Genomic DNA, 26648 nt, shown 5'->3' with positions numbered 1-26648 from the left:
GCTTTACCATGACTGTTATTGATATTGACGGAAACAACAAATTTACAGTTGAGATGTGATTCTGTGCTACTCTTTAACTTAGCACTACCATAGCACTAGAGAACATCATTCGGCAAATGCCAACAAATCCAAGAGGGGCAATATTTAACAAGCAGGTCAAGGTAGTGGCATATGCTGTGATGTAGCATTATTTTCAAAGAATATCAAAGCCTTAAAGGAAAATTGTGCTACATTGGAAGCAGCAGTGCAGAAGTCAGGACTGCAAGTTAATATAGATAAAACAAAGTATATTATGATAAGAGATAGATACGATGGGGATAGAGGAGAGACTTCAATAAAAATAAATAGAAAAGAGTGGAAAAGTTTAAATAGCTAGGCTCAATAATAACAGAACATACTGGGTGGTCATAATTAAACTTTTTCTATTTAACACGTTATAATACAGAAATTAATTGCCGTTCGAGTACCAAACTTGGTAGCATTAATGGCAAGGACATGGGGCAGAGAAATAATGCAGAATCAGTTCAACTGAAACACTTTTAATGTGTTGCTACAGTACATCATACCATTACATACCAGTACAAAAGTGGCTCAATGTGTCCAGAAGAGTCTGAAAGTGCAGGATTGCATTCTGCACAGCAGAATGAAGCACATCTGTAGGTATGCTGGCTACCTCTCTCAATATGCTGTGCTTCAGATCAGCATATGTATGAATGTTCCCTAAGTAAACCCTGTCCTTCAGGTAGCTCCACAACCAGAAATCATAGTAAATGAGATCAGGTGATCATGCCAGCCAAGCATTTGGGAATGATCAGCTGATAATTCGATCGTTTCCAAATGTTTTTCAGAGAAGCAGTTGAACTTGACGAGTGATGTGCGGTGGGGTCAACCCTGCAATAAAACTGTTTAGTTCAAGCGTCCCTCTCCTGTAGAGCAGGTATGACATGCTGGTGAAGCACATCACATTAACTCTGGCCAGTCACATTGTACGTCTTTGGTCCTTGAGTGCCAACCTGTTCCAAAAAGAATGAGCCAATGATGAACGTAGCCATGAAGCCACACCATATGGTGACACATTCACCATACAGAGGAACTTCATGCACAGTGACTGGAGGTGAAGATCCCCACACTTAGCAATTCTGTGTGTTCACCTCACCTTTCAGAGAAAAATGAGCTTCATCTGTCCAAAGGATGGTCCAGGGCAGCCCTCATCAACTTCAATCCTTGCAAGAAAGTGAAGTCAACACATTATTGTGCATACTTTGGTGCAAGCTGTTGTACGATATGGATCTTGTACGGATACCATTTGAAAATGGTTTGAAGCACCTTCGTACAGTGGACCAAGGGATGTTCAATTGTCGTGTCATAGCACACACACTGCCTGGAGAATGAGAACTGCATGCAGTGCTGTCTGCCATAGCAACAGCGATTTCATCAACCGCCTGTGGTGCAATCAGTCGTCAGCCTTTTCCTAGAGCGACACCCAGTTCTCAGATGATTCGAACTTCTTCATCATGCTCCGCACAGCAGGTGGAGAGAGAGGACTCTTCCATAACCCTTTAAGCTGGTGATATTCTCGAAGTGCAGCTGCAGCATTACTGTTGTTTCAATAATAGAGTTTAACCAATAATGCCTGCTCCTTTTGTTGAAGCTCATGTTGACACGTCAACAAGTGCACTGCAACTGGTCAGGTGTGTAAGACTATGAATCACAATGACTGATCGCGGCACCTGGTGGCCACAGTTGGAACTTGATTGTGACACTGTGACACACGGAAATCATGCACCCCATACTTTGGACATTAATACTACCAAGTTTGGTACTTTCATGGTAATTAGTTTCTGTGTCATAACCTGTTAAATAGGGAAAGTTTAATTATAACCATCTGGTACAAGAATAACAGCAGAAATTTAAGAAAGTAGGCATATAGGAAGTGGAAACTGATATTATTTGTTGCAGAAAATATTCAGGTCCTGAAAGGTTAGTAGGAACACAAAAATCAATTTATCTGACTATATTAAGACTTATAATAGTGTGTAGATCAGAAGGCTGGGTGATTACCACAAAGGACGAAGGCTGCTATTGAGATGGAAAAGGAACAGTTGTACAGTACATGCTGGGTGCTGGCAATGTTTTGCTGTCAGAGTTTACACTAATATATATTGTGTTAAAGTGTTGGAAGTAATATACCAACTAAACAGCAAAATGGAAGCAGACAGATGGACACTGATGAAAAAGTTGCCCATACTGTCGCAAGCCAGAACCCAGCATTATGCTAAAAATAATTATGTAACCTCCAGAAACCATCTTAAGATGAATCTGAAAAGGTTCGAAAACCGGTTCGTGGAAAAAAAAAACCATAATTATTCAAAAAAGTGACTGGTTGCTATTTAAGCAACTTATTTACAATCAATTACCAATCATGGGTTCTAAAATATCTGTAATGGATAAGCTTAATAATCTGAGAAAGATATTTGGAGCGATGAGAGAGGAAGGAAAAGGAGAATAAGGACAAATGCAGAAAAATGGACACTTTTTGGACAGATGAATATTGTAGTGAAAATCCTCAAAAACATAAATGTTCCTGATGGAGCCACACTTGCCTCATTTGACATACAAAATCTTTATTCCTCTGTACCAATGGATCTCATGCTACTGATAATTTATGCCAACCTACAAAAAAAAAAAAATCCTGTTCCACTCACATCACTGAACTGATGGATCTGTTGGAATTCACATTCTCACACAACTATTTCAAATTCAACAATTAACTCTACAAACAAGCAGATGGCCTGGATTGTTATCTGAAATATTTATAAACAATTTAGAAGGCAAAGATTTCAATCCAATCACCCATTCCTCAAAAACATCATCTACTACTACAATATATAAATGATACCATCACTTTAATTAATGTCACAAAAGATGATATCAATAAATTGTACCAATTATTCAACAACATTTATGAAAATATAAAGTTCATAGTTGAACATCAAGGAGCCAACAGTATAAATTTTTTACACCTTAACATCACATTACGAATAACGGATATGATTTTGAAATTTATCGGAAGTCTACAACACTACACACTACCATCCACAGCTCCTCCTGTCACCCCACAGCCCACAAAATGGCAGCATTTGGGTATATGATCAACAGAGAAATCCAATTACCACTTTCTGAAGATAACTATAAACAAGAAATTGAAATAATAAGACAAACAGCTAATGCAAATGGGTATAACAACTCCATAGTAGACACCCTAAAACACTCAATAGTGTTCACATCATAAAAAAACAAAAAGAAACTAACATCTTTCAAAAAATATCATTCCTGGGTAGTATTTCACAGAATCCGCTTCACCATACAGGTTTGTACAAAATTAAATGTTTGGACTATGACTGTTTCTACAAAGGCCAGATAGGTAGACAATTTTAGATTAGATTCAAAGAACACATAACAGCAGTAAAAAACAAAACCACCCGCATGAAACAAAACATCATGTCAACAATGCAAGTATCAGCATCCTACATATCTAACCCAAAGACAAAAAACTAGACATCCTTTAAACACCCCAAACATACAGACAACAAAGTAAAAAACCTGAATCCATTTTAAATGACAAAAATGAAAACATTTTCAATAGCTTGATCTACGTAACAAGAGCCTGCATTATTAAATTTGCAATGTGCGCATGTGCACATGCCGCCCCCCCCCCCCCCCCCCCCCCAACACCTCTCCATGCTCCCCTTCATATTCAGCATAAATAATTAGTTATGTTACCCTGACATTCCCCAAAGAAAAAGTTGAAATGCTTCATTTACAAATATACCATCACACCGCTCCCTATCAACGTGAGTCTGTATGTGTACTATTTAACAGCATAAATTGTGTATCTAAATTGTGTATCTATCTGCATATTTTTTAAAGCTATATACTCTTTGTGCTTCAAGATAATGTTTCTGCTTTGCAATATGTTCTTTGCACTTAATAGTTTCCAGACACCACCTCTGCTTACAAAGTATGACAGTTTACATGTGATGTATTACGACAGAGAAAGGAGCCTGTGACCACTGGAGGTATTCTGGCTGTTGAGACACTTGTCCCACTGAGACATGAGGCAGTGAATGGCTGTATCATAAAATTCCTGGAGCTGCGATGTTAACCAGTTCCGGACATACAGCTGGACTTCATCATTCGAGGTGAATAGTTTGTCCCTCAGAGCTTTTTTAAGGGGACCAAAAATGGTGTAATCACAGGGAGAGGGCTCGGGACTGTAAGGAGCATGGCCGAGGACCTCCTATTTGAATTTCTGCAGGAGTGCTTCGACTGTGTATGCCGTATGAGGCTTTGCATTGTCATGGAGCAGAATGAGCCCATGAGTGAGGTTGCCTGGTCGTTTCAATTTGATTACTTGGTGAAGGATGGTCAAGGTTTGCGAGTAACGCTGAGCATTTACTTTTGTCCCATGCTGCAGGAAGTGAATCTCAAGAGGGGGGGGGGGGGGCATCTTGGTCAAAGAAGAACATCGGCATAACCTTTCCTGCACTCGTATGGATGGCCTTGGCTTTTTTTGATGGTGGTGACCCTGGATGCTTGCACTGGAGACTTTGTCGTTTTGATTCTGGTTTGGAGTGAGGTGACACCATGACTCATTTCCAGCCAATGCATTCCCTTCCTGAGCATAGCGCTACAGATGAGCAAGACAGTGGGCCATTCGACATCCTTCCTGGTGTGGCTGAAGACTGTGGGACACCCTTTGGGCAAACACTTTGCACACATGCAGTCATTCCTTCATGATGGTGTGAACACTTCCGAAGCTCAATCCGACCATGGCAGCTATGGCTTTCACTGTCACCTGGCGGTCCTGGGTAATGAGTGCATCCACCAACTGGACGAAGTCATCGGTAATGCAGTGTGGTGCTCCAGACTGCGCATCATCGGCTAATGACACCTGTCCTTCCCTGAAGTGCTTGTGCCATGCCTTGACCCTTGCAAGGGACATGCAGTGTTCGTCGTATACTTGTGACATTCATCAATGAATGTCTGTTCCTCCTACTCCTTCTGCTGTCAGAAAATGAACAACTCCTCTTTGCTCTTCTTTTGACACTTCCATGTCACTGTTTGCAATGTGACTGGCAGCGTTGGACGATTGAAGCATGCTGCTGCTAGCTCTTTATAGTCACCTGACGTGCATGATTGCCCTCTAGCGATGGGCTGTGAACTTCCACGCTCTGGTCAGAACCACACCTCGTTACACACGCCAGAATATTACCCTCCTGTCACTGGTTTGCGCACCCCAGGCTCTGGCTCTTTTCTTTTTGAACGCCCCTTATACATTTAGTTTTTAGTCAAAATCCTCCCCAAAACCATGTTCTGAAATAGTGGTTTTGTTTCTCCACTAGAAAGTGCCACAATATACCTCAAATCATAACACAACACACACTTCATACTAACAAACATAAATCTACCTGATGATGAAGGTTTAAACCTTCAAAACGTGTTGTGGATATAAATAAACAGTCCTTGGTAACAGGACAGTAAACTTGCCGTTTCATTCGCTACTTTATAAAATAACAGTTAAACTGACACAGAAGCTGATGAAGTGGTACCAAATTGATTGGCTTGCACCAGCCTGGGATACCGCACAACATTTTTGGTGGAAATCAATTGGGGCCAAATCAGATGATTGTATGAATGAACTCTATGTTCAAATGGTTCAGTGTTCCAATGATCAAAATACCTTTCATTGTTCTGATGATAGATCTTCCCCCCCCCCCCCCCCCCCCCCACCTTTTCTTTTTTCTATTGCATTCCAGACGTCTCACTTTTTTTCTCAAACAGTTGATATTGGCCAATTTGTTTCTAGTAGATGAACCATAATTTGTTTTTGGACTAGTGTCACCATCTTCTGCCAATCATTTTTATTATTACTACTATTCTCGTATGAACTAGTTTGTTCCATCTTGCATCCAAATTAACTAACCGGTATTCTAAATCAGCTGTACCATTTTCAAAACTTTACAAAAACTGCCGAGAAATTTACTCACACATTTTTTGTGACATTCAACAAATGGAACAACCTTCTTGCAAGTTTTTATTTTTTTTTCAGCTAATTCTTCATTAAAGATACACTGATAATTTTGCCTGATACGCTGCTGGCATCAGCTATGTTGTACATCTGTAACCATGAATCAAATTTATGATACTGTCCAGACTCTTAATGTCATTATTTGTACTCGCAGTGTTGGTATGACCCTCATACAAATCATCTTTACGAGAAGCCACTAGGTAAAGTAAACACACACACACACACACACACACACACACACACACACAAGTGACACATACATGGCCACTGCCAACTCTGGGTGTCATGGCACAATTGTGTGCTGTATGTAATTTTAATATTTAAGAGATTTACACTTATTTTTAATTATTGACACTACTCGAATAAGTGTAGGGAGGGATATGGTGGGCAGAGAAGAAAGTGTTCAGAGGCAGAGGCAGGAGAGGAGAAGACAAGTGGCTTTAATCATCTGAGCATCAGTAGCAAAATGTTAAGGTAAGCCTGAAGGTTGTTTTGAACACTGAAGCCCTTCACTAAGCAGAATCTCACTGGAGATAAAAAAACCTTGCCTTCTTCCAAAATTTTAACTTACCAACCCAGAGACTTACAGGGGGACCTACAGCTTCACAAGGACCCCAAACTACAGTACAACATGGCATTTTTTCACACTCTAATTATTTTCAAGGGACATGTTCTAGGACTGACCACGAGTTGCATCATAAACCTTACATCATCCCAACTGCGAGCCTAGTTTCTTTACCACTGCCCACATTACATGACAAGAGTTAAGGGAGGGCAAGGGAAGGGAACGGAGGGGAGAGGCAGCAGAGGGGGAAGAGGGGAAGAAGGGGGAGCCTGCCTGGGAAGAGGGATGGGAAGGGGGAGATGATTACAGCACATAGATTGGGATATGTATCAGAGCGAATATGCCCATTTTTTGTGCAACTGTACTGGTATTAGAGCCATTTTCTCTAAAGTCTGCATAGAACATACTAGTAGTCTCTAATTATTACACCTGTTGGAAACATGCTACCAAGTGGTGAGGTACTTTGCATTTGAGTCTGTCTTCACGAAACCGACGTCTACAATAAGATTATTAATTCCCTGTAGGGAAGGATCATCAGATTTAAAATAAATGTTTCAGCACACGTTCTGATGAATTGACATTTTCATCTTTAGGTGTACTCATGTTAAGTGATGCCCTATTTAAGTCAGCTAATCATACCACCTTACAACCACCCATTCATTTCATCTTTCATCCCTTGTTTAAATGCTGCATCTGTTCAAGTACGTATAATATGAGTAGGAGTAGTTATTTTCAAACAATACTTTTATTTATAACTAATTAAGAATAACTAATATAATTTATACTTCACTGGCTAAAAATTGGCATTAACCAATTTTTGTTACAGAGTAAAAGGAAATGGAATATCATTTTCTTAAGTACTTGCCTTAGCTACACTGATTGTCTGCTGTTCCATAGCTTCATGGATGCTAGCACGATCATGTTCCCTAATGGAATTAAATTCATCAATGCAGCAAATTCCTCCATCAGAAAGAACCAAAGCACCAGCTTCAAGTTGCCATTCTCCATTCTCCTGATGGAGTAATATACAAGTATGGATAACAGAAAATTCATAAAACATTGGTTCACAAACATAAATTACAGAGAGATAGTGACAGAAAATCTGGTGATTGCATGTACTTCTTCTTTGCTGAGCCCACAGCTTCTATACAGTTATAATATGACATCTTTTCACTTTTGTCAAAATTAGCTCCAAACTGTTTATTTCTTGACAATAGCACAACAGCTTATCGTGTAGTTATGTAATCAACAAGAAATAAACAACTTACAGCTCATTTTGCCAAAAGTATAATGAATATTTCACATGCTGCAAGATCAACTTTGCTACAGATCACAACTAGGAAAGGAGAAATTGTCTACAACTGTTGAACACATTATATGTTGAAATTTGTTCGCCAGACCACATTCAAATGGCAGATTTTAATGAGAGTGATTTGTAAAAAAGAGGGCACAAAAATGGAAAAAACTGTCTGCATTAGATTTCCTGAATTTGACTTTGTCATTGTTGGCTTCCTGGTTACCCCCTGCATATCATGACTCCTTCTGATGGGCTTCCTAACTTTTTTAAAAATATATTCCTTCCCACCCTAATTATTAACTACTGCCTACATTCATTAAACTAAGTGAGGTAGGCCTAAATGAACAGATTGCATTATCTGAAAATAAGGAATTTGAGCTTACTATGGTTAAGCTGCCTGAACTAAACTATATAATTATAAAAGCGCTGGCAGGTCGATAGACACACAAACAGACACAAACATACACACAAAATTCAAGCTTTCGCAACAAACTGTTGCCTCATCAGGAAAGAGGGAAGGAGAGGGGAAGACGAAAGGAAGTGGGTTTTAAGGGAGAGGGTAAGGAGTCATTCCAGTCCCGGGAGCGGAAAGACTTACCTTAGGGGGAAAAAAGGACAGGTATACACTCGCACACACGCACATATCCATCCACACATACAGCGCTTTCGTTCGGTAAGTCACCTCATCTTTGTTTTTATATATAATTTTACCCACGTGGAATGTTTCCCTCTATTTTATATATATATATATATATGGATATGTGCGTGTGTGCGAGTGTATACCTGTCCTTTTTTCCCCCTAAGGTAAGTCTTTCCGCTCCCGGGATTGGAATGACTCCTTACCCTCTCCCTTAAAACCCACTTCCTTTCGTCTTCCCCTCTCCTTCCCTCTTTCCTGATGAGGCAACAGTTTGTTGCGAAAGCTTGAATTTTGTGTGTATGTTTGTGTCTGTTTGTGTGTCTATCGACCTGCCAGCGCTTTTGTTCGGTAAGTCACCTCATCTTTGGTTTTATATATAATTTTTCCCACGTGGAATGTTTCCTTCCATTATATTGATATATAATTATAAATGTATACAGAGCACCAAGTAGTAATATTCCAAATTTTATGACCAAATTAGAAGTTCTGCTGAATAGTGTCAGCTCATTAAATATGAGAATAATACTTTGTGGCAATTTTAACATTGATTTATCAAAAAACAGTAATGCTAAACTTGATTTGTTAAACATGACCAAATCCTTTAATATGATCCCCACAATACACTCTCCAACAAGATCAACAGAGCATACTGATTCAATAATTGATCAAATCTTCATAACTGATACTGGTTACAAATTCACTGGCGAAGTACTGAGCATGGGATACAGTGACCATGATGCTCAGCTACTGAGTGTTGACATGGAAAATAGTAAAATCAGCCCCAAAAAAGTATTTCAAAGAAGAAACTTTTCAGATGACAATATTAGGATTTTTAACTTCCTATTAGCTAAGGAAAATTGGGACAGTGTTTACATGCAAGCAACTGTTGATAATATGTTCTTAAGCTTCCATAACACCTTCCTTTATTACTTTAATACAGCATTTCCTTTTGAAACAAAAACTTCAAGCAATCAAAATAGAAAGTTGTGGGTAACAAAAGGAATCAAAATTTCTAGTGAGAGAAACAGATTTCTCCAATATTGCTCCAACAAATACACAGTCACTGAAGAATTTTCTGACTATTGTAAAGCCTACAAAAAAAACTTATCTTAGAGTGATTAGACAGGCAAAACTTTTATGGAATGACAATTTCATAAAAAACTCTTCAAACAAAATGAAAGCTATGTGGAAAGTTATTAAAAAAGAAACTTGTAGTTCAACACCTAAAAAGGAAAACATTTCTCTAACACTTAATGACTCTAAGGTCACAGATCCATACACAGTTGTAAACAAGTTCAATGAATATTTCACCTCACTAGCAGAAGATCTCATTCAGGCAAACTGCAAGGTATCGTTCTTCAATTCCACCAATACGTCAAACAGCACTAATGCTACAATGACTGTTTATGAAACAAACCCTGATGAAATTAGGAACATAATAAAATTGTTACCCAATAAAATCTCTAGTGGCTATGATGAAGTACCTGACCTCATATTAAAGGTGTGTGCTCCCCATATAGTAAAGCCATTATCAACCATCTACAACCAATCATTAAAAACTGGCATTTTTCCAGATGCTCTCAAAATAGCTAAAGTCTCACCATTACTAAAGAAAGGTTCCCCTGATTTAGTATCCAATTATAGACCATTATCCATATTAAGCATCTTTTCAAAAATCCTCAAAAAACTTTTTTATGACAGGCTTATAAATTTCATAAAAAACCACGCACCAATCAGCATGCAACAACATGGTTTTAGTAAATCTTTATCCACCCAGACAGCAATTTTTGAACTGTTGGTCCACATACTGAAATCAATTGACCAACATAATATAGCTGCAGGTATCTTCTTAGATCTCTCTAAAGCCTTTGACGTACTAGATCATAAAATACTGCTTGCTAAATTGGAAAGAAGAGGAATAAGAGGTGTGGCTCACAACTGGCTACGCTCTTACCTACAAAACCGCAGACAGAAGGTATCACTTCAATACGATATTAATGTACAGAATAAAATAAATAACACAGTTTTCCTCTCGGAGGAGAGAACAATAAGATATGGTGTTCCCCAGGGTTCTGTTCTAGGGCCATTACTTTTCCTCATTTACATAGATGATCTTGTTGAACGTATGAGCCCACAAAAAACTGTCCTGTTTGCTGATGATACAAGCATAGTGTTGACTGGATCTAGCCCTGAATCCCTTCAGACAATATCTGATAACTCTATGAAACAACTTTCTGAGTGGTTTAACAAAAATGGCCTAATTGTTAATACTGGGAAAACTGTATGTATCAACTTCCATCTTATTCCCACATCCAATCAAAAAACCATCCAAGTAAAGTTAAATAATGATAAAATTGAAAATGTAAATGCAACAAAATTTTTGGGTCTATGGGTCCAACAAAATTTAAAATGGGACACACATATAAGCAACTTATCAAAGAAACTCTCATCATTGTGCTATGGACTAAGAATACTAAAATCTACTACAAGTAAATCCACACTAATGCAAGCATACCATGCGCAGTTCCACTCATTGCTCCGCTATGGAATCATCTTTTGGGGGAATTCAACTCACAGCACAAATATATTTAAACTACAAAAAAAGAGCACTGAGGATAATCTGTGGCCTCAAAAAGCTGGAATCCTGTAAATGTCAATTTATAAAACTTAATGTTCTAAGCATCCCATCCCTATTCATTCAAGAAACAATCCTATTCACCAGGGAATACCTCTCAAGAACAGGCAATTTAATCCAAAACAATGATATACACACTCATTATACCAGAGGGCAATCTGATATCCATCAAATTTTTTCAAGGACATCATCATACCAAAAATATATAACTCATCTGGGTGTCGTATTACACAATAAAATTCCAGAACAAATAAAAACTGCTCCAGATCCAATATTTAAAAATAAACTAAAGGCATTTCTGACAAAGCACTGTTTCTATTCAGTACAAGAATTCCTGGAAATGAAAAATTATAAAGTTCCTTTGTAAAATACTGTGATTAGAGTAAAACATTCTGTAGGCAAAATAATAACCTAATTTCTACTATACACAACTATGTTTCAGTTTCACTTCCCAAAATTTTTTAACTCGCCTTTTGAATGTACAAGTACACATTCTATTAGTATTAAAACTTAACTGTCTGTGAAATCTCAATGTTAATTTCATGTTTAATGTAGTTTTTAAATGACATTGTCCTTCTGTTGTGTCTCCAGTTGACATTTTCACTATTCTGTAAGCTCAGTGATTATTTGTGTAAATTTAAAGTAGCACTACATTGCCTACATGTTTCTGTTGTGTTTCCAGTTGACATTTTCACTATTCTGTAATCTCAGTGATTATTTGTGTAAATTTAAAGTAGCACTACATTGCCTACATGTTTCTTAGTTCCCCATGTAAATTGTTTGTATTCTCTGTATGTGAAGTTACTATATTCATCAATGAACAATTTTGTGTACATTTTTTTTAAATGGCAGTCCACTGCCTATTTTTTTTCTCCAAACTATATATTTGTTAAGAAAAATGACTTGTCCTATATCATGTGTACTTTGTACAATATGTGATCCACAGGATAAATAAATAAATACAAATACTTTGCACTGTGTCTTTCCTATGTCAGTACCTCTTCCACATATCATAACATATCTAACTTAGCAACATTAATTACAAAGTTTAAAATGAATACACATATTGCAGCTATTGATAACTTGAAAGAGAATGAAAAAATCTTATGTCCTTTGTACACCCACCAACGAATCTGAGTCATAAAGAGAAATAAGGAAGAATCAAATGACAAAAGTGACACACCTGCTGTGGGACTCACAAGGCATAGAAGTGAATATTGTATACAATGAAAAGAAAATATGGTCATTAGTGGGATGTATGAATAGATGAACAATATCATAGTTCATAAATCTCTCCAAACACTGTATCCACCCTTATTTCTCTATATTACTGTTACTAAGATGAGACCGCTACTGTGCAACAAAAACTGTGACAGATTATGAGCATCCATACTTGTGAATATCAAACAATGGAAAGTACAGGATGAAATAACAACAGTATTATGAAAAGAAGGTCAAATAGCCGCTAACCACATAGAGAAGACTTTGAGTTGCAGACAGGCACAACAAAAAGACTGCTACACGTAACGGCGCATGATGGGAGCAGCAGTCAGGTGGTGGGGTAAAGCGGAGGCACAGGATGGGCAGAAGAGGGGAGAATAGCAGGATAGGTGGGTGAATGTGTAGTGCAGCTTGTGGGAGAGTGCAGGGACATGGTGGGGACAGGGTAGGGATGCCAGATGCAGTTGGGAAGTTTAGGGGGAGGAGGGGAGTGAGGAAAAGAAAGAAGTATTGTAGGGGAAAAGGGCTAGTGGGTGCACTGAGAATGAAAGGCTGTGTTGTGCTGGAGTGGGAGCAGGGAAGAGGACAGGTAAGAGGAGGACAGGGACTAACAAAGGTAGAGACCAGGGGGTATGGAACATAGGATACACTGCAGGGAGATTCCCACCTGCACAGTTCAGAAAAGTTTTTGTTGGTAGGAAGGCTGTCAACAACTACTTCACAGCATGCCAGAGACAGTGGTCACATACATATGAGTTGTGCTTGTGTGAATATATATATATGTGTGTGTGTGTGTGTGTGTGTGTGTGTGTGTGTGTGTGTGTGTGCGCGCGCACACACACAAGTAGGCCTTTCACCCGAAAGCTAAAATGTACAGCAGTCTTCCTGTTGTGCTTGTCTGAGACTGAATGTCTCCTCTATATGATCTGATTTGATTTATTTCGTGTTCCATAGGTCCAACTGTGTTGGATACATAAGGACGTGGAACGAGTCAGTTTTTTACAAGTACAATCTGATAATCTTATAGCATATACAGAAATTTGAGTACATAATTATATAAAAATTTATACAGTAAATTCTTTGGGCAGCAATACAGAAAAAGAAAATACATATTTTCTTTGAATCATTAAAACACTACAGAAAACAGATACAGAGCACACACAGATACAGAGCTCAGGTTAAATAAAATTCTTAGTGGCATTATGTCAACTTGTATTATATAATATTAAAATATTACAATTTATTTAGTTAAAAATTCATCTAAACTGTAAAAAGCTTTTTCTAGCAGAAATATTTTTAGTGCTTTCTTAAACTCACTCTTGTTATGAATCTTTGTCTTTATTTCGGGAGGAAGAGCATTGAAGAGTTTTGCTCCAGTGTAGTGGACACCCTTTTGTGCCAAGCTCAAATTTCTGAGTTCACTGTGTATGTCATTCTTCCTCCGTGTGTTATGCTCATGGTAATTACTGTTTGGTTGAAATATCTCTATATTTTTCCAAACAAAACACATGAGAGAAAAAATATATTGGCATGTAGTTGTGTATATTTTAAGATTACGAAAACTATTTCTACACGAGTCTCTTGGGCGCAATCCACATATAATTCTTAAAGCTCGCTTCTGTGCAATGAACACTTTCCTTGTTAATGGCTGGTTGCCCCAAAATATAATTCCATACTCAATGAGAGAATGAAAATAGCCATAGTATGCCACTTTTGCTGTGTTAGGTTCAACACATGTAGTGACAACCCGTAAAGCATAGGTAGCAGAGCTAAGCCTCTTACAGAGATCAATAATATGTGAAGACCAGTTCATTTTCTTGTCAATGTGCACTCCAAGAAATTTTGTTGTTTCCATTCTAACTATTGGTTGATTACCACATGTCACACTTATCTCTCTCTCTTTTTCTGTTTTTGTACAGAATCGAATAAAGCTGGTCTTACTGGAATTTAATGAGAGATCATTCACCTTGAACCAATTAACCACATCTGAGAGTATGTGATTAATGAGTTCCTCAAGATTGTTGTCTGTTCTACTGCTCATAAAAATTGTGGTATCATCAGCAAATAATGTAAATTTACACGGCAGGCTTGCACATGATGGTAGATCATTTATAAAAATCAGGAATAATAGTGGCCCAAGAATTGAGTCCTGCGCACTCCACATGTAATGGAACTCCATTCAGAATCTGAGGAAGTGTCACATACTCCACCCGAGCTATTCAAGACAACTTTTTGTTTTCTATCTTGGAGGTACGACTGTAGCCGATTGCCTGCAACACCACTTATTCCTAATAATTTTGCCTTTTTGCAAGAGAATCTGGTGATGAACACAGTCAAACGCTTTGGATAAATCACAGAAGACACCAAGTGCTATCATTTTTTCATTAAGGGTTTCTAGGACTTCATTTGCAAGTGCGTAGACTGCGTCTTCTGTTGAACGGCCCTTTTGAAAGCCAAATTGGCTCTTGCTGAGAACTCCATTCTTCGTGAGATGATCAGTAATTCTTACATGTATTAGTTTTTCTAGAATTTAGGAGAAAGCTGTCAGCAAAGAGATAGGTCGATAGTCAGTTAGTTCAGCTTTATCGCCCTTTTTGTACAGGGGCTTCACAATGGCATACTTAAGTCTACTGGGAACAACACCTTTCTGAAGGGAAGCATTGAAAATATGACAGAGAATGTCCCTTATCCACACACAAGAATATTTAAATAAATTACTAGATATATTATCAACCCCTGCAGAATTCGTACTTTTTAGAGACATCATGATTTTTTGAATTTCTTCTACAGTGACAGGATTAAGGTGCATTTTTGAAATTGTGTTTGAATATACTGCTTGACAAAGAGTTACAGCTTCATCAACAATGGGCTTGCAATCAATCTGTTGAGTTACTGATAGAAGTGTTTATTAAAAATCTCAGCCACCGTTTTGGGGTTATCTAGTAGGGTACCTTCATATCTGATATTATTTACATCTTCTTTACTTGTTGTATCTCTTCCTGTTTCCTTTTTTTACAATGCTCCAAATTGTTTTTATTTTATTATTAGAATTATCTATTTTCTTCTCATAATAAAGGGCTTTTGATTTCCGTATTAGTTTCTTCAAAATTTTACAGTATATTCTATAGTATTCCCATTTTTCTACATCTTTACAGAATCTTATTGCAGCATAACTTTCCCTTTTGGTTTTACATGACTGTTTTATACCTTTTGTAATCCAAGGCTTGCTTACAGAATTGGAAGCACTGTTTCTGACCCATTTCTTGGGAAATATTTCTTCAAAAAGAGCACTGAATTCATTTATAAAGCAGTTAAATTTAGTATCAACATCATCACGGCTATATACTAAAGACCAATCCATTTGCTGCAACCTGTGGTTGAAAGTTCCTTTTGCCTCTTCATTCAACAGATTAACATCATAAATAGTGAGAATTTGTCCATCATGATCTGAAAGCCCACTTATAACCTGCCTGACAGTATAATTCTGATGTCTATTTACATCTAAAAAAATGTTGTCCATCATAGTTTGGCACTCGGGTGTAATTCTTGTTGGGAAGTTTATTACTGATGTCAGATTATGTACGGTCATCACAGCCTCAAAGTCTATTTTATTCTTATTTTCTGTCAAAAAGTTTATATTGAAATCACCTAAAACTACAACATCCTTCGCTTTTGAAAGTAACCCTGACAGAAGGAGTTCCATTGAATGCAGAAAAGTTCTTATGTCACCTGAAGGAGCCCTGTAGATAGCCAACACTACTATTGGGTAGAATTTAGTTGTTATTTCTGTGGCACATGCCTCAAATTGTTGTTCCACACAAACAATGTATCCCTTTCATAATATCATAGGTGTGAATTTTATGTTTTGCTGAATAATTTAAATTTTTTGTGGGGTCACAGGTGGATGTCTCTCATTTTGGTATCTGAGTGACTTGCCCTTCCTTTTTAACTCATCCCTCTTTGCTCCCTGAGGAGCGGACTACTAGTTCCAGTAGCTGGATAGTTACATGCACTTTTATGTGCGTGCGAACATTGTTAGTACTTTCCTAAAGTGAATTTTCCTTTTGATACAATTGGTTTTAACAGTCTGTTTGAAAAGGTTACATATGAGAGCGAATCAAGTAAATGTATTTCTGTTCATGAGCAAATCTGTATTTCAACATATCGCACAAAAGACTGTTGTAACTGGCAATCTTTCGAAGCCAGTGGCTCCTTCTCCAAGCTGAAAGGTCGAAGTGGAAGGAAAAGGACTGGAGAGGTCTACGCAGAGGGGTAGATTTTGGGAAAGTCATCCAGAACTGCGGGTCAGGGGATACTTACTGTACAGGATGAGAAAGAAAGACCGAATGTTGGGGACTGCATCAGACGACATTTGAAAACCTTAGAGCTTAAAGGTGGAAGCCAGAGATTATTGCTCAAACAACATGAATGAGTTAATAAGAGTGAAAAGCTAAGTGCACTGCACTCTGACAGAGGCAGGAGAGGGGCCATGAAAAATAGATGGGTAAGACAATGAAAGATACAGAAAATCAAACAATGGAAAATCCAGGATGGAATGTAACAATATTATGAAAAGGAAAATTGCAACTATACTATCTATAACAACCCTGTAACTGACAAAACATATACGATGAAAGGGAGAGCCACTTGAGAAACAACACGTCATATACCTGCTGTTATGTAAAGACTGTTGGACATTCTACATTGATTGGCATGACTACCACCAAATTACCAATTAGGATGAATGGGCAAAGGCAGAGCGTGTACACTGGCGACTTGCAGTATCCTGTTGCAGAGCATGCTCTACAATGTGATACATATGCGCCATTTGGATTCTTCCCCCAGACACCAGTTTCTCAGAACTCTGCAGGTGGGAACTAGCACTACAACATGTCCTTGGTTCTCGCCACTCACCTGGCCTTAATTTACGTTAAATTCTTCCATCTCAGCATTTCTTCATTGCAACTACTCTTTGCTTCACTCTTAGTTTTCTATGTCTTTCATTGTCTTAGCTGTCTATTTTTCACCACCCTCCCACCTCTGTTACATACAATGCACTTAGCTTTTCACTCTTATTAACTCATCCATAATGTTTAAGCAGTAATCTCCAGTCCTTTTCCTTCACCCCTCTTCCTTCCCCTTCACCCCTTCTGCCTGAAGGAGCCACTGGCTCCAAAAGCTTGCCAGTTCCAATCATCTTTTATACAGGGCGATTCAAAAAGAACACCACAACTTTAAAAATGTGTATTTAATGAAAGAAACATAATATAACCTTCTGTTATACATCATTACAAAGAGTATTTAAAAAGGTTTTTTTTTTCACTCAAAAACAAGTTCAGAGATTTTCAATATGGTCCCCTCCAGACACTCGAGCAATATCAACCCGATACTCCAACTCGTTCCACACTCTCTGTAGCATATCAGGCGTAACAGTTTGGATAGCTGCTGTTATTTCTCGTTTCAAATCATCAATGGTGGCTGGGAGAGGTGGCCGAAACACCATATCCTTAACATACCCCCATAAGAAAAAATCGCAGGGGGTAAGATCAGGGCTTCTTGGAGGCCAGTGATGAAGTGCTCTGTCACGGGCTGCCTGGCGGCCGATCCATCGCCTCGGGTAGTTGACGTTCAGGTAGTTACGGACAGATAAGTGCCCGTAGGACTCTCCATACAGTTGATTGTGGAATTTGCAGCTCTCTGCTAGCTCTGCGAGTCTATTTTCCTGGGCTGCGAACAAATGCTTGCTGGATGCGTGCTACATTTTCATCACTCGTTCTCGGCCGCCCAGAACTTTTCTCTTTGCACAAACACCCATTCTCTGTAAACTGTTTATACCAACTTTTAATACACCACCTATCAGGAGGTTTAACACCATACTTCGTTCGAAATGCACGCTGAACAACTGTCGTCGATTCACTTCTGCCGTACTCAATAACACAAAAAGCATTCTGTTGAGCGGTCGCCATCTTAGCATCAACTGACGCTGACGCCTAGTCAACAGCGCCTCAAGCGAACAAATGTACAACTAAATGAAACTTTATAGCTCCCTTAATTCGCCGACAGATAGTGCTTAGCTCTGCCTTTTGTCGTTGCAGAGTTTTAAATTCCTAAAGTTGTGGTATTCTTTTTGAATCACCCTGTATTTTGTGTTCTGACACTGCTTGGTGAGTAGATTTTTTTATCTATCCAATTAAATAATTTTGTCAATAATTGATTGTTTTCATTGTTGTAACAAACCACATAAAATAGAGACATCTAGAATAACTTGTCTGCAACTTCGGGTGCATATGCGGGCAAGGAAAAAAATTCCCACTTTTTCCCTGGATTTCATGGCTAAAGATACAACTTTTCCCCAGGTAGACACACACTACGCCCAGGATGAAAGTACATTTTTTCGTATCAAGTGGCAATATACTTTCCCTTGGAGCTTTAAAACTTGTCAGTCCTTTGAAGGGTAAAGGTTTCATACGCTGGCATAGAACTTTCCGGCGCTTTAGAAAATGGAACCCAACACAGCTGATGTGATATCGCCAGCCAATGACAGCAGATATTCACAATGTAGAACACGTGACATAATCTCCCAAGCAACATCACTGTTAAGTAGCGGAGACACACAAATACAAACAGTTAATGATTTAAATTAATATACATACAGTATAGTTACAAGAAAAACTATGCTTTCACATATAATATTAGCTGTCAAAAATTTTTTGCTATTTTTTTTCTGAGGGTGTGGTTTGGCAGGATCCTAAGAGCACAATTTAAACTGCAGCAGCTGAATATTTCTGAAAAGCACAATTATAAATTTCACTACTGTGCACTGAACATTTCATGGGTTACCTGGCTGAATAAATGTTCTGTCAAGCACTTTGACTTTTCTATAGAAAAGCCAGTTATGTGTGAAAATCCTGAACTCACCTCACCCTTTTTTTGAAGCACAATTATACTTTTTGCCATCATTATTGCATAATTGATAATTTATGAAAGAAGTAAAATAAACATGAAAAACTAATCTTGAAGTTTGGTCTTTCTCAGTCTGTGCTACACTTCAAGATGTATCAAACACAAATGTGCCAGTAAGATTTTAAATAATCATTTAAATGGCTAGTCTTTTGGGCTCAAAATTTTTCCAACTGACTGGTCCTCAAAGTGTTAAGTTTTGTATGAGAGTCAAACACTCAGTGATTTAAGAAATTCGTCTCTCAGTCTCACACATAACATAATTCATCTTGTGTAAAAGGAAATTTACTTATCAAGTAACACTTACCAAACAACCATTCGTAATATTTTCCTGTGACCAGTTAGAAATATAAACAGCTGTGATCTCACACTCATAGTAGGACACTTGTTGTTCCAAAGCACTGTATAATTTTTGTCCTAAAGCCTTTGACACATTTTGTGTTTTGCAAAAGCCTGTGTGTTTACTGCATTTTATTGTTATAGATGACGCTGTAGTTTTATTTTGGTGTTATTCTCTCATTTATGTTTTATTGCTGCAGCATTATTCTGCGGTAGCGGGCTAAGGTAAAACTCTTCTTTAGAGTATCAGCTCCTAGCAGTCAAAATTTAACTAAAATCTAAAACAATGGAAACCTTCCAGAATTTTGAAAAATTTCTGGGCTTTACCCTGATTTCTCTCAGGATGTAAAAATTCCCATTTTTTCCAGGATTTCCCAGTTGTCCTGGGCGTATACACAGAGAAAGCCAACCAGCGTAATATTTGGAATGCACGATTGCTATGATAAAGCCTCTCTCCTGAAGTACAAGAAGTTTCTGTATATCACAGAGGATACAAACAGGCAACGAGATGGAATAATCAATCGCCCAATAATCACATTTTTCTCACTATTGGTTTGGAATAGCCAAACACAGATTGTGTGTACCAGTAGCATAAGTGTAGATGAGATACCTCCAAAGCGAAAACCTAGTCCTAACCAATTCTTCAATGTGCTAAACTAAGGTTGCTGTGATTGTTTGGTATGTCATGGATGTTCACTGGACAGAATTATTGTACAGGTGCATAAACACTACCACAGGTACAGTGTAAACATACTGCGCTATATCCTTAATTTTGCACCAAGTACACAGGCTGGTTGCCAACAGTGCATCAACATGAAGTGTATCATCCTACTGCGCATGCAAGTAGGCTGACAGGTCATAGAACATGAAAACTGACAGGAGACAGTGGCATTCAAAAACTCTCCATCTGAAAATAATACATAAGCTGGGGAAGACACTTGTAATTGTGAGTGCAACATATGGCTAGAACTAAGAAAACAAAGATCAAATGAAAACCAGTTCTGAATGAGGGTGATAGAAGTATTTTGAAGCCGCATAAAAAGTGTTCAAACAAATTTAGGGCTTGCAGTCGGTCGTCGTTCAATACTTCGCACAATATTTCAACTGGGCACCTGCCAGTCATCTTCAGGTGAGTCGTCACAGACTGGCGAAAATGTCCTCCGTTCCGCAATATATAGCGTACTGTAACTATTCTGCGCATGCTTCGAAAACTTGATAGATGAACCACACTGCCCGCCGGCAGCGCCATCGCTGGTGGAATAGCGGAACTCAGTCGCCCTCTGCGTTGCTGTTTGCCACGGCCCTCGACGCACTCTGCCGTCTTCGATTTGAGCAAATTGTGGAGATGATGGGATTCCGCGCTCCGTCCAGCTGGTAGCCACTGTCACAGTTTAATAGATTTTCCGCCAGTCGTACTTCTACTGATTCTTTAATAATGGAGTCCCAGAAAGACGTTGCTGTGGACAAAATCATTGTTTTCTCATACTCCATTGAATGTCCAGTAGAAATATAATGTTCAGCAATAGCGGACTTGCTTGGCTGCAAAAGGCGGGTGTTAACGTTGATGTTCAGTGCAGCGTTCTTTCACGGTGCGTGTGGTTTGACCTATGTAAGCCATACCACATTGCCACAGTATCTTGTAAATTCCGGCCTTTCGTAGTAACAGATTGTCCTTAACTGATCCAACAAGGTCCGCAACCTTCGATGGTGGGCGGAAAACCACTTTTACCTGAAATTTTCGAAGGATTCTTGCTATTTTAAACGAAGTGTTGCCAACGAAAGGTAGAAAAGCTAAAGATTGTTCCGGCATGTTCTCCTCTTTATTCACATCCTGCTTCTTAGTTTTAACTGTTAGTGCCCTGTTAATCTGCCAGATGGAATACCCATTTTCGCTGAATACTGTCTTTAGATGGGTGAGTTCTTGAGGTAAGCTATCTAGATCTGAGACAGTGTGAGCTCTATGAACAAGTGTTTTAAGCAAACTCATGGTTTGCGATGGGTGATGGCAACTCAATGCTTGCAGGTACAAATCAGTATGAGTGGGTTTCTGGTAAACTGAATGCCCTAGAGAACCATAATTCTTCCTTCAAACCAGGACATCCAAGAAAGGCAAAGAACCATCTTTCCCTATTTCCATGGTGAACTGGATGTTGCTATGAATGGAGTTGAGAAACTCCATTAATTTATCTTCTCCATGAGGCTGCACTATGAAAGTGTCATCCACATACTGCCAAAAAAACTGTTGGTTTCAGGGCAGCTGATTCAAGCGCTCTCTCTTCAAAATCCTCCATAAAAAGGTTGGCCACCAAAGGAGACAGGGGGCTACCCATGGCAACACCATCAGTCTGTTCAAAATATCCTTGATTAAACATAAAATAAGTTGAGGAAAGAGTGTGCCTGAACAAAGCAGATTGCGGGCCTTACTACGAAAGGCCAGAATTTACAGGATACCGTGCCAATGTGATATAGCTTACATAGGTCAAACCACACGCACCGTGAAAGAACACTGCACTGAACATCAACGTTACACCCGCCTTTTGCAGCCAAGCAAGTCCACTATTGCTGGACATTGTATTTCTACTGGGCATTCAATGGAGTATGAGAAAACAATGACTTTGTCCACAGCAATGTCTTTCTGGGACTCCATTATTAAAGAATCAGTAGAAATACGACTGGTGGAAAATCTGTTAAACCGTGACAGCGGCTACCAGCTGAACAGTGCATGGAATCCCATCATCTCCACAATTTGCTCAAATCGAAGACGACAGAGTGCGTCGACGGCCGTGGCAAACAGCGACTGAGTTCTTCTATTAAATCAGTGAGGGCGCTGCCGGCGGGCAGTGTGGCTCTTCTATCAAGTTTTCGAAGCATGCGCAGATTAGTTACAGTACGCTATATATTGCGGAACGGAGGACATTTTCGCCAGTCTGCGACAGCTCACCTGAAGATGATCAGCAGGTGCCCAGTTGAAATATCGTGCGAAGTATTGAACAACGACCGACTGCAAGCCCGAAATTTGTCTGAACAGTCAATTCGCCAGGAAAATTTTAAAATTAACAGCATAAAAAGTATCTGTAGTTTAGATAACAGTTATTAATATGACAATTAAAATCATTTATCAAATATAAATAATTTAAAGAGTAAACTATTTGGATAAAATAAATTTTCTACTGCTGACATGCTCAATAATTAAGATCCTGGAGAATACAGACATTAAATAATAATACTGATGCTTTTAATGAGCCTTATTTGAACAAGGAAGCTAATCATAGTCACAGTGTTGAGAGACAGACTGGGCTTTCATCAATAGTGATCACATAAGGTTCCACTCTTGTGACCTGGGCGCACAGCTGTATGGAGTGCTATGGAAGCCACTAGACACTAGCATTGGCAGAGCACCTTCCACTCTCAGATGCAGCCTTTCCATAGCGCACCCTACCGGCCGGCCGACAGCTTATAGAATCAGGCCTGGCCAGCTTCGCTTTCAGTCATGTGTTGACATTCAGCCTATGTATTTTGGATTAGTAGTGCTGCTACTCCATGGCACGTGTTTTCCTGTATCTGTGTTCTTGAAGTAATAAAGTGTTGTGTTTGTCATTATCTGTTTATCTCTGCCAAGCACATGGTTTGTACCTGTAAGACCCAGTTAAAAATATATCCGCAGGGTTTTACTGCAGAGGAGATTTTACTGTTTTTCTTGCTGGCATCAGCCAGAGACACTGCTCCACCTCCTCTATTTGGGTTCTCACCTGCTGTCATGTTCCACTTTGGACTGCTGATATTTTAAAAATATGGGGAATCTGATATATTCATATTTAAAAAAATATCATTATTGGCCCTCGATATATCGACGGAAAAAAATATCGACCTACTGGCCTATAAAAATACTGGCACATATTGTAAATATAACACTGGTTTTAGAGCTGTATGTTTAAGTATTGATTTACCATTAGGTACTCTGTACATCAACAAGCTATCAGTATGCCTCTCTCCCTCAGAGCAAGAATTGAGAGGATAATGATGCATGTTTACGCTTGGCGGTAACTACTTTGCTACCAAGAGTAACTGCATGTAACTGGCACAACAAAAGGTGTCTGATGGGTCTGTCATTCGGTTTCACCCCATCTTGGATTTGTCCGGATCACTTCATGTCGACTTTCCTGCTTTTGATTTTTGCCAACGTCAGCAACCTAGCAGTTTTAGTGTCAAAATAGTGCGATGAAGTTAAACTTAGCAGTGTAGCTTGTTATTATGCCCCCACTGGAAGAATTTTGGCCCTCATTGACCAGCACCTCCAACCAAATCCCCACAATCTAGCCTTCAAAAATACCAACCCCTTCCTTCACCAAGTCTCCACCATCTCTACCCCTTTACCTCCTGGATACCTACTCATCACTGTTAACGCCACCTCCCTATACATCAACATCACTTCATGTTCATGGTCTTACCAATACTGAATACTACTTTTCCCAATTTCCTTTAGACTCTAAACATACTTTCTCATTCCTCATACACATTACTAACTTTATCGTACCTCACAAGTACTTCTCCTTTGAAGGGAAGGTATACAAACAAATCCACAGCATAGCCATGGGCACCTGCATTGGAGCCTCCAATGCCTCCCAAAACACCAAACCCTTAGTCTTGCTCACGTTCACTGATGATATCTTCATTATCTAGATTCACGGCCAAGGCCCCTATCTTCATTCCCTCACAACTTCAACACTTTCTCTCCCAACTGCTTCAGCAGGTCAGCCCAGTGTGCCACCTTCCTGGATGTTGATGTCCTCCTCTCTGATGGCTCCATCCACACCTCTGTCTATGTTAAAGACACCAACCACCAACAGTACCTGCACTTTGACAGTTGCCATCCCTACCACACAAAAAATTCCTTCCCATACAGCCTTGGCACTGGGGGATGGCGTATCTGCAGTGACAAGAACTGCCTTGTCTATATTCTGAGGGTCTCACCAAGCCTTCACAGGAAGGCACTATCCCCAGACCTAGTCTGCAAACAAATCTTCCACGCTGTTTCCCCTCACACCCCCATTCCTGCAACCACTCCCAAGAACCAGCTATATAGGAGTGCCCTCTTCGTCACCCATACCCCCTGGAATGCAACAACTGAACAACATCCTTCGCCAGGGCTACGATTACCTCTTATCGTCCCCTGAAATAAGCGACATCCTACCTAAGAGCCTTCCCACCCCTCCTGAAGTGGTATTCTGTCGTGCATCCAACCTCCACATCTTAGTCCATCCCTATGCCATCCCGAATCCCAACCACATGGCACACGAATCATATCCCTGTGGAAGAACGAGGTGCAAGACCTGCCCAGCACTTCCTATTCAAGTTCTGTCACAAGCTTATCTCACCCCATCAAAGACTGGGCCACCAGTGAAAGCAGCCACAACAAATAAGAGTTCTTCTGCAATCATTATACAACTGTTCATACTGGTGTGACTACCAGCCAGTTGTCCATCAGGATGAGCAGCCACCACAAAACTGTGTCCAAAAGCAGAGTAGACCATCCAGTGACACAACATGCACCTGAGCATAACAGGTTTGATTTCAATGATTGCTTCACTATCCACGCCATGTGGGTCTTCCCGTCACCACCAGCTTCTCTGAACTGCACAGATCGAGTTATCCTTATAACACATTATCTGCTCCCAAAAGTATTCCGGCCTCAACCTACAGTAACCTACTGTCTACACCCTTCACCCAACAGTTTCCATCCCTCCGTCCTATCACCTCAACTCCTCTTTATTCTCGTCTCCCTCCCTCTGTGTGCTGCCTTCTCCCAGCACACCCTGCCTACCTTTCCCCTTCCCTGCTCCTCTCCTTTTCCACTTCCTGTTCTCCCCCCCCCCCTCCCGAAATCCGTGCCTCATAGCCTCCCAACACTGCTGCTGTCGGCAGTCTAGTCCCTGCACACTCACCAGACAGTGGTCTTCTCTCTCCCCACCTGTGCCGTGCTATCCCTTTCCCTTTCTCGCCCCTTCCAGATTGTTGCTTCCATTCTACATGACAGCTGCATTCTGGTCTGACCTGCCCGAGATGGTGATCATGTGTGCCTGAGATGTGCTTGCTTGAGTGGATGGGTGGAGTGTTTCCTTTTGTGATGAAGGTTTTGGCTGGAAGTCAATGCGTAAGTGTCTTTTCGTAGTGCCTGCCTGCAACTTAATGTGGGATCTTTATTGTAAGTAGCAATCTATCTTTTGTTTGTATTGCTGATACTCCAACATGGAGTTTCCAGTGTTTGAAAACCTAAATTTGGATGGCTGGACAGGGATTTAAACTGTCGTGCTAGCATATACTGTCGTGCTAGCAAATGTGAGTCCAGTATCTGACCAAAGCAATATCCATCCTATTCCAGTGCTTTTCTACGTTTTCACTGGGTCTTTTCAGGCTAGAATCCCCTCAAAACCCATATCTGCAGAGAAAATATTGTTACAGCTGAAACAACTACTAGTAAAGCCAAACACACCAGCTTATACAAAATTGTGTGTTTGAAAGAACATTCATTTAGTGTCTTCCACAAAACAGGAAGCATAATAAATAAAATGGGTCAACTTCTAACATCAATGTAGGAAAATGAAAGGACAATGTGACAAATGTTATTCTCTCACTTCGCTTCTATCAAGCCCACTTTAACTCTGCTGAGGCGTGTTATGCCATCTTTATTGAGAAGTGTAGAGAAAATGCAAATCACAGCATTTTTATTTTTCCATGGCAACACCCAGAAACAAATTTTTCATCAGACAACCTAAGTATTGTTATTTGTAGTACAGAGATGATTTTCAAAGGCATGTTCTGTCACAGATGGCTTTCAGGAATACTGCAAGTACAAAACTCTCTCACACACATTATGTCACTGACTTACAGAGCACATTAACA

The 26648-nt window shown here is 39.5% G+C and overlaps 1 protein-coding gene across 2 annotated transcripts in view; it reads right to left on the bottom strand.

Moving 5' to 3' along the window:
- The window catches only part of LOC124709124 (DNA helicase MCM9-like), a 172146-nt gene that overhangs the window by 60629 nt on the left and 84869 nt on the right, over positions 1-26648 (bottom strand). For both annotated transcript variants that reach the window (XM_047240782.1, XM_047240783.1), the window contains one exon: positions 7522-7668. In XM_047240782.1, coding sequence (XP_047096738.1) covers positions 7522-7668 — 147 coding nt within the window. The remainder of the gene's footprint in view (positions 1-7521; positions 7669-26648) is intronic.

The sequence above is a fragment of the Schistocerca piceifrons genome, chromosome 7 (assembly GCF_021461385.2).
Source record: "Schistocerca piceifrons isolate TAMUIC-IGC-003096 chromosome 7, iqSchPice1.1, whole genome shotgun sequence".
Taxonomy (NCBI): Eukaryota; Metazoa; Arthropoda; class Insecta; order Orthoptera; family Acrididae; genus Schistocerca; species Schistocerca piceifrons.
The sequence above is the reverse complement of the archived record's forward strand: the minus strand, read 5'-3'. Positions and strand labels throughout refer to the sequence as shown.